At 39.1% G+C, this 10,309-nt stretch overlaps 1 protein-coding gene across 1 annotated transcript; it reads right to left on the bottom strand.

Moving 5' to 3' along the window:
• Positions 1–5,115: 5,115 nt before the first annotated feature.
• On the bottom strand, positions 5,116–9,107 carry LOC142125326 (bifunctional glutamate/proline--tRNA ligase-like; the record flags this gene model as incomplete). The annotated part of the gene is made up of 4 exons (XM_075194263.1): positions 5,116–5,280; positions 5,868–6,101; positions 7,191–7,362; positions 8,915–9,107. Coding segments are annotated over 4 exons (744 nt in total), but the record flags the coding sequence as incomplete, so codon positions are not given.
• Between the last annotated feature and the right edge of the window lie 1,202 nt (positions 9,108–10,309).

The following is a 10,309-nucleotide window of genomic DNA, read 5'->3' as shown; positions in this document are numbered from 1 at the left end:
ACCAGTTGGACACTATAATGCCAAAAGGACTTAATGAAAATAACCCTCTAAATATATTCTTGAGGGATTAAGAAGTCTAAATCTGGATACACTATATTGTTTTCTAACAAGAAAGTGCTAGGCTGTGCATGGCTATTAGATCTACCTATAGGGTCCTATATATTCACAAGATTTTCTTCTATTGTTTTTAATGAAAAATATATCTTATACATAATAATTCCCTGACAAAAGTTTTTTCTTTAAGATAAGAGTATAGATGACATGTTGAAATGTATAAAGGATCTCAGAGCATATAGTGTTATCTGCCGACTGCTACAATGCTTAGGGTTGTGCAATAATATACAACTATTGAACCATAGATATCAGAAACCATAATGCCAATTATTGGGTATTGTAATATTTGGGGCTGTGCAATATTTCATAATAAAGTGTAGAAACCATAAAGGTACTATATTATATATTGGTGAAGAAATATGATGATACTATATACATTGCCAAATGCCACAAACTTTACTAACTGTCAATTACTATTACTGTAAGTGCATTGTGATGCCCCTACTGTGTATTCCAGGGTGGAACCCATAGTAATTATGCCTAGGATTGGATATCACCAATTAAATGTGTTTCATTGTGGGAAATATGATACATAAATAAGAAGCTTTAAAAATCACAATATGGTTGGCCTGAGTACTAACCAGAAGTCTGTTTGTTTAGTTCCTGTTGTGCGTGCCACAGTGGAACTCATAGCAATTTTATATATAAAATCTAGCTATAAAATCTAACTATACTAAATTTGGAAATGATGTTTCCAACTAGACAACTATTATCTAGCTGAACAATATCCAGCTATTGTTGGATGAAGATGATACATCACCTGTTGGTCCCACTAACAAAATGCATACAGTGAGACTCCGAACCACTTCCTGCTATGGGTTCCACAGTGGAACGCATGATGGAATTATAACTACGAGCTTGTAATAAAGAATTTATAGCTAATTTGTTGTGCAGCTAGAAATGGAGTCTGGAGACCCCTGCCCAGTATATTAAAATAGTAAAAAAATAATACACAAGCACAAATAATGTTTATTTGCATTAAACACTTTGCAAACCTCATTAAATATAAAATAAAATATTATTTTATTTATTTTAACCCATCGTCACCCAATTGGGAACAAAAATGTTTCTTCATTCGTAGTCCCATGGGGGGTCATCAATAAAAGCATACTTTTTTATTATAATCTTTATTTATAGGGCGCCACATAAGGTCCGCAGCATCTTACAGATGGAGAACAAGACAGTACATGGTACAACAGTACAATACAGTAAACAAATAACACTACAACTCTCAACACAGCATTTGATCAATGTCCAGTATTTTAACATTAATCAAAATTGTCAAATTTATCATAATAAAATGCTGAATTTATTGATGACACTTTTGCTGAACAAAACCTTTAGTAGATTCCCCACTGAATATCTACATATATATTTTTTCTGACAAATAAGTGTCGTTTCTTGTAGAAAAAAAAACATGAAGGGCCTGATTCATTTAAGAAAGTAAAGCACAAAAAAGAGTAACTTTTCACATTGGCAAAACCATGTTGCATTGGAGGGGGATGTAAATTTAAAATGTGATGGCAGATTTAGAATTGAGATAAGGCATGTACTAGATCAACTTTAAATTTCAGTGTACAATTAAGTTATCAAGTATTTGTGTGCTACATGAAAAAACAGTAAGTATTTATCTTATGTAAAAATAATAAACTAATATGCACCCCTTTATTGTAACATGGTTTTGTCCAGGAGAAAACTTACTCCTTTTTTTGCCTTACTTTCCTCAATGAATCAAGCCCAAAGTGTCTTTACGAATGTATTATTAAACATGAAAATATCTGTGAGAACAGGATATATTCTGTTAAGACTTTTTATATTCCAGCTCATGCCTTTTCAACCCTTATTCAACATTCAATTTGAATAATACACTAGATCACCCCAAAGGGGTATTGGCTGTATATCAAGTTCCATCTAGTGCACTTTTTTATTTGATGTGTGTTTATTGATGTGTGATTTGTTCATGTGGAGTTATATGTTCTATTACTTAAGCGCTATAGGATTATATTACACAAGCAAAATATACGCTAGCACTGTTATGATTGTCTTGATGTTTGCAAAGATAGCAAAATGAGTCATGTAGCTGTGGAAGAATGTAATAATTTAGTGCAAGATTAACACTAGTAGCAAAACAAAATAGAATCCAAGGATGCAGTAAATGAACAACACTCAGTCCAGGTAATAAAACACACAATCTGGGTGTGGCTGGTGAAATAAATTATTCTCTAAACTAATACTGGTTATGCAGGAACCAAGGACACTCACAATGTGGATGATAACTGATGATACCAGCAGGTGGTAGTCAACTGATGCTGGGAAAATGCAGAAAAGGTGATAATCAGTAGAGCCAGGGATGCACAGGAGCAGATACTGGAAACCGACAATCAACACACAGGATCAAAAGAACAACCATTAATGGCCAGTAATGCGCAATGTTTGGGGCGGGTATAAGAGCAGTGGGGCAGGTGCAGGTGATGGACAGGAATGTGAACTCCTGCACGTGAGATACGAAGTCTCAAAATCCACAAGAGCAGCACATCTGGTAAACCAAAGGTACTGTAGCGGGCCGGGAACACACACACACTCAAGTATATAGATATATATATATATCAGCAAGCACTTACCGATCACAGGGAATACCTAATAATAATAATATGCTGAGTGGTAGACATCTCAAGGTGCGTCCATCTCTACATGTAGCATATACTCCAGGTTTACAGCAGACTCACATCAGACATACATGCACCCACATACACATACACACAACCAGGTCATATGCACAAAAAAAGTTTGTTAATATTTGTTTTCATAGTGAAAAACACATTTGCCATTTGGAGAATATATACTATTCCTTATCACATACCAATGATTGTAAAATATTCGCAGTCAGCCAATCAGAAGTGGCTAGCTAGTGCTGGCGACTGTCACCATCATCGCCATGTACTTGCACCTACCCTCGAGCAGTTATGGCCCCTGGCACATATATGGCCAACATAAAAGGCACAATCTCACTTCTATAGCACACAATTCTGGCACCAGTAATGGGGAACTGATGTAGGGGAAGGAAATGTGGCATGAAATCCGAACATGAATTGCAAAAAGCTCAGTGTAGCTTAAAGAAAAATAAAGATATATTCCCTGTAAGGCCAGGGTTGGTCTGCGCTGAGAGAAGATATTAGAACCAAGCTAATCATGATGTTCATCCATAGGAACCCCTTTACCATAGAGTTTATATATACTCACTGTTACTCAGCTGTCCCCAGGACTTAACCACGTTGTATCAGTATCTTGTCTGCAGCGCAACTCCTTGGCAGAAGTGTAATTGGTGACACAATAAACTAAATAGTACTAGTCTCTCACAGGTGGTTGTCCAAATGTGCTGGAGTCAAGGAAATGCTGGCCGACGATGATGGCCAGACAGAGGGTAACAGCCAGAGAAAATAGATCCAAACACAAGAGTTAAGTGGCAGGCAGGTAGCATAATCAGGTCCAGGTACAGGATCAGTGGCAGGCAGGTAGCATAATCAGGTCCAGGTACAGGATCAGTGGCAGGCAAACAGTGTAATCAGGTCCAGGCACAGGGTCAGCAAGACACAGCAGGAGACATGAATTAGGAATAGGTGGCACAGTAGTTAGCATTGCTGCCTCACAGTGCTCGGGTCATGAGCTCAAAACCTAACCAGGGCCCTATCTGTGTGGTTTTATGTTATACTTGTGTTTGCATGGGTTTCTCAGTTCTCCATACCAATAGGTTAAAAATTACCTTAGAGTGTGTGCTTATGTGCAGAGTAGAACTGGGCCACTGTGGTACCGGGGAATTTCCCGGTAGGCCCTGATGCCTGCTGTGCTCGTCCTCTACATTACAGGATGTGTCAAAGCCCTGCAAGCTACAAAAACTGCTGAGAGCCGAGACACATGGTTCTATGCACTTCTAAGTGTTGCATTCATTAAAGACACGGCAACGCTGTGCGTGTTGTAGAGCTGGAGGAGCGGCTGCCGGGAGGAGCTGTTCAAAGAAAATGGGGAGAAGCCTACAGCCATTAAGCAGGTGAGTTCCTATTGCAGTTCTGAGAGGACTGTGGGGGCTGGTTACTTGTCATAACAATCTGATGCTGACAAGAAGATTCTTCTATTGACATAATGAAATCCATTTACTTGACCCATATATTCACAATGTGTCAAGAAATGGATATAATAATGTCAATGGAAGAAATCTTCCTGTCAGCACAGGAAATGGGCAAAGTTCTGAAGTCTTGCAAAAAATAAGAAATATTAAGTATAGATTGTGAATCAAAAAGAAAGAAAACGTGAAACATTTATTAAATTTTTTTTAATCATTTTTAATTCACAATCTATACTTAATATTTCTTATTTTTTGCAAGACTTCAGAACTGCACATCAAATGTGTGACGAATAATAGTTTAAAATCTGGTTTATCATACACGCTTTGAAAAAGACGAATCCACGATGTCGCTTCAAAAGAGGATGTTCCTTATTCAGCACTTTTTTATTTAGGCTGTTGCTATTTGTTTCCATGGTATGATAAAAAAATAAATAAGGTTTGGCAATATGTTGCTTTCTAGCAACTGCTGTTTAATGTTGATTTTGCCTCCAGTATCCGCTGTAGAAGCCGTGATGCTGGATACTTGAGGATTGAATTTCATGCTAGAGAAATTTAGCTGTGGTGAAACATTTAAACCTGTTCAGACACATGTGTACTAAAGTACAGTTTAATTAAATGGTTTCAGAACACAAGTGGAGCCTGTTTCCTCAATACAATTGGAGGAATCCCTGTGAGAGGATTGCCATGTCATGTTGCATTTATTAATTTAATTATTTTCACAGACTTAGGCTAGGTACACACTGGAGCTTTTTCATCCAATCATCGGGCCAATCAGCCGACATACAACCGTTCGGTCGGAAGTCAGGTTAGTGTGTATAATGCCACAATGGTCGAAAGTATTATATTGTGTATTGTTCAACCTTCAACACTGTTCGATTTAGCGCTACTGCCATCTACTGTCTTAAATCATAACTTGTCTTTCCCTGTAATATTGCTTAGTATATTTGATCCAAGGACTGACCTGGGCGGCTATAAACTGCTTCAGCCCCTCCACCGTCATGCCTCTTCTGAGGACGCCGCGCACAGTTGGGAACCTGGGATCATCCCTGAGAAATGATATGAAGTATATATGTAGTGGTTATAAGACTTGCACCATTAATCTACACCATTTCAGATATAGTTTCTACTTTATTAAAATATGTTCTTTAGTATAACGGAATGGTCTTAAAACGCACCCATCACTTAAACAACGGAAACAGTCAATTAAGGTGAAACAAAGGAAAACGCAGCCTATAACTGCATGATATCATTATTTCCTAATGAACTAGGAAGCTGCTTTCTCAAGAATAATCGTGGACTCCATAATGCCGCCGGTTCCTAATGAATAGATTGCATTCTCAGAGATATTTGTGCCTCAGTAGTGTCACAGTGTCCTAATCCGCAGGAGTTCAGTCCAGAAAGTGGCTGGATCCTGTCTCCATTGGCGACTGATGCTCTTTAACAAACTGATGGCTGCAAATATGAGTAGGGAGTATACAGGTTTTACAAAACCTGAACGGAGTATTAGAAACAAGGCTAAAAAATAAAAAAAAGCTGAACAACTAATATAATTTTGCATGCACACTGAAAAGAAAAAGCAAAAACAGTTGCTGGGACTATGGTTCCAGCAAATGAAACCCAGTTTCACACATACCAGCCATCCACAAGGCCCTCGTTGACAAACCAGGTGAGTCTCCTCTTAGACAGTACAGTGTTGTTGAGGTTCAGACGGCTGTACTCCCAGATATAGGGCTTCCTGATTCCCAGCACGTCTATGATCCAGTAGAACTGCTCGTCCCGGTCATGATATTCTGTGGTTCGTAGGGCATGTGTGACACCCTCTAAACTGTCCACTATGGGGCAGGCAAAGTCATATGTGGGATAGATGCTGGAGAGGAGAACATGACACAGAATATACAGAGGTTAATGGAGGTGCAGTTGTGGGGAATTGGGCATCCATATAATATTATATTTCATGAAGACACAAGATTAATGATTTAGAAATTGAAAAACTAATGCACAGTATGTAATGTCTATAAGAGCAATGACCTAGTTCAATATAATGTCATGAGAAGGCCCATCAGGACTAAGTAATTCTTTCTAATAAGTCGTTAGTAATGATACTCCTTATTGATCAGTAACTGATACAAGACAGGAGGTGCCAGATCCATCTATTACTATAGGAAATCATTGACCCCATGAATATTACACAGTGTATTATATTCTGTATTGTTCAGCCTTCAACATTGTTCGATTTAGCGCTACTGCCATCTACTGTCTTAAGTCATAACTGCTCTTTCCCTGTAATATTGCTTAGTAGCGTTAGTAGTGTACTAAGGTTGTATTATGTAAAGTACAGCCAAAGCTGCTGGAGAGGAACTTGGCATATGATCAACTGTTGTATATTATTTCTCAAATCTGGAATAATTATTTTTTTTTATATCAATTCCAACCTCCTTGTCAGTGATCCCACTCTCGCACAATGAGCTCCAAGGAGGCACATTGTATCACCCAAATCCATTGCAAGAAATTAAACAAGTAAAAAGACAAAAAACTAGTTTCTAAAAAAGGTGGATATCTGAACATCCAGATTGCAGATATCTGGATATATATTATGTATGAAACCTTTAGTATTTAAAAATCTTCATGATTGTGGAGAAAGCGGTTTTACAGTTCATGGTTCAGGTTATAAACCATCTACAGTCCCAAAGAGAATAGAGTGAGATCCGGGCTCAGGCACTGAGGATGCGGCCACAATAACAGTCACACAGCTCATGCTTTGCCAACAATAAGACTGCTCCCCAAATGCAACACGAGAATAAAGGAGTAAATGTTCCTTTACAAGCCTATAAAAATTCCAAGATAAATATAATTATCAGGACTCAAAAGTTTGACTACTTCAGAAAGCAGATTTTCAACTAAACCCCCGTTCAGTCACTGAGCATCATGTATGTAACATCGCTCGTCTCACACTTACTTGTACTTGCTTCCGGTCCGTGGATGTGGCTGAGTCTTACAGCGGAATAACGTAGGGTCCCGCATGCAACCGTTATTGGAGTTCATGTCAATTTTAGCCCGGAGACAGCAGGTCTGGCCAAACTGTGAGCCCCTTTTCATTTCTTCCCACATCTGCTGGTTCTTCTCTACCGCTGTAAATGCAAGCACATATATCTGTCTGATGCGGGTTATCCCTGACAGTACACTCAAACCAGAATTCTTCCAAAGGGTACCCAAATATTTTCAATACATAAATGGGGGGGTTACAGAGACTAGAACAACCAGAGGGTGTAATCTGGTTCAGGAGTCCCTGAGATCGTACCACTACATTCTACTAGTGTGTCAGGAGACCCCGATACAGTATCACTACATTCTACTAGTGTGTCAGGAGACCCCGATACAGTATCACTACATTCTACTAGAGTGTCAGGAGACCCCGATACAGTATCACTACATTCTACTAGAGTGTCAGGAGACCACCGATACAGTATCACTACATTCTACTAGAGTGTCAGGAGACCCCCGATACAGTTTCACTACATTCTACTAGAGTGTCAGGAGACCCCGATACAGTATCACTACATTCTACTAGTGTGTCAGGAGACCCCGATACAGTATCACTACATTCTACTAGAGTGTGTCAGGAGACCCTGAGATAGTATCACTACATTCTACTAGAGTGTGTCAGGAGACCCCGATACAGTATCACTACATTCTACTAGAGTGTGTCAGGAGACTCTGAGATAGTATCACTACATTCTACTAGAGTGTGTCAGGAGACCCTGAGATAGTATCACTACATTCTACTAGAGTGTGTCAGGAGACCCTGAGATAGTATCACTACATTCTACTAGAGTGTGTCAGGAGACCCTGAGATAGTATCACTACATTCTACTAGAGTGTGTCAGGAGACCCTGAGATAGTATCACTACATTCTACTAGAGTGTGTCAGGAGACCCTGAGATAGTATCACTACATTCTACTAGAGTGTGTCAGGAGACCCTGAGATAGTATCACTACATTCTACTAGAGTGTGTCAGGAGACCCTGAGATAGTATTACTACATTCTACTAGAGTGTGTCAGGAGAGCTCTAGACAGTACCACTACATTCTACTAGAATGTGTCAGGAAAGCTCTAGACAGTACCACTACATTCTGCTAGGAAGCATAAGAGCAAATAATTTAAAGCCAATATGTCCTACACTTCAGCTTCAGGTGAGTGGCAGTCCAGTACTTTCCTCATGGAGGTGTAATGATAACAGGACAGCTTAAAGACAGATTATCTTAAAACCTGGCATGCTATAGAACAATCGTTGGCATGCTACCAATACAACCTAGTATAATTCAATGCATCCCTATCATATTCAGTACATAGAGCAATGATAATTCAGGAGGTCAATGAATAAAACCAAAAATTGGAATTTAGAAATCCGTGTAACAAACAATGACTGAAGCACCCATGGGTTAAATTCTGAGTCAATGATACATACTCTTGCCAAATTTTTAGAGTTTCAGTAATGAATTTGTATCTAGTGTGCTATTCTTAGCTGGACTTTAATCGGTCTCCTGTCTTTCTTGGTGCCAACTGGTACAGTATGCATGACAGATGCTGGATCCAACAGCAACCTGACGGTGTGAGATAAAAGATGGCCCCTAGCGTGGTGCTTTGGAGGGGTCAGAAACGTGGTTATAACCGTTCCTTACTGTTACTCCTGTGTTTGGACTCTATTCTCTGTTCACGTTCTGATTTCATCTGTTCAGCGGGCGTGTCATCCACATAAGCCTTTCCCTCCCGGATGAGATTCTCTGCATACTGAATGATCTTCTCAAAGTGATCAGAGGTGTACGTGAACTGATCCGGCTTGATCTGAAGCATGGAGACATCCTCCAGAATAACCTGAGACAACACAACCACAAAACATCACTGAACATTATCTCAGCAGTCTGGATGCAGAAATCTCTGTTAGATACAGCTCAGCCTGGATATTCAGGAACTACAAGACTAAATAGGAAACTATGGGGCATATTCAATTGTCTGCGTTACTCGCAAAAGTAACGCGGCTAGCACACTATTACCGTTATTACGGTACCTTTAATGCCGCCTTTCTGCTCGCAGCTCCCCGAGCTGAAATCTGGGGTAGAATTACCGTAATAACGCCGCAAGTAACGCGGACAATTGAATATGCCCCCATGAGAAGCAATCTCATGGACAATGTACAGCAAGCGGTATATTATTATTCCTCACCATACAGGGGTTGTATTACTGAATACTGAAGTGATGATATCACTGCTCATTAACTGAATAGCAATTATCACAATACAATTTGTAACAGAGTTTCATGCAATTAACTTGAGCTTTTGTCAGTATTGCCCATATTGTATTGTAAAGATATCCAGTTCTTCCTAATATTGATTTAAGCCCAGTAGTTTTGTTACTGTCCTTAAGGAGTTAATTATGAATTAAGTGATGGTGGGATTCTAACCTGGCTTATATGTAATATGATCTAGGATATATAAATGCTTAGCATTACTGTATTTTATTAAAATTCATGGACATCATATATGTCAGTGATAGGCAACCTGATACACATCTGGGGCCGCATGGGTGGCCCTATAACCTTAAAAAGGGCCACACATTACCCTTAATCTCAGTAATAAGTTAAAACAATACATTCAATTAAATAAAGAGACACCTATCTGTAATAATATATCAGCAGTCATTTTTAAGGAGTGTTACAAACCATAACAAACAAATCTGATAATACAGCATGTTGCCCATCACAGATATACATCACATCATCAATTAACCTAAATAGTATTTTGCTGCCGTCTGCTGTAACACATGCATTTTAGTTTTGTTTAGCATGCATAGCAGAGAATAGGAGTAGTGCTCATAGCAACCAAATAGATGAAAGAATCGAATGTGACTGGTTGCTATAGGTTACAGCATCGGGTTAATAGTGGTAGAGGGTAAGATTCTATAATATAAATGTCTAGTGGCGTGTGTTAGTCTGTCTGTGTGTGTGTGGAAAAAATAAAACCAAGCTGCAGCGCCACCTGCTGGGCGGAGTTATACACTGACCTACTAAATTCTTAGTG

This window comes from Mixophyes fleayi, unplaced genomic scaffold (genome assembly GCF_038048845.1).
Source record: "Mixophyes fleayi isolate aMixFle1 unplaced genomic scaffold, aMixFle1.hap1 Scaffold_256, whole genome shotgun sequence".
In the NCBI taxonomy this organism is placed as follows: Eukaryota; Metazoa; Chordata; class Amphibia; order Anura; family Limnodynastidae; genus Mixophyes; species Mixophyes fleayi.
The sequence above is the reverse complement of the archived record's forward strand: the minus strand, read 5'-3'. Positions and strand labels throughout refer to the sequence as shown.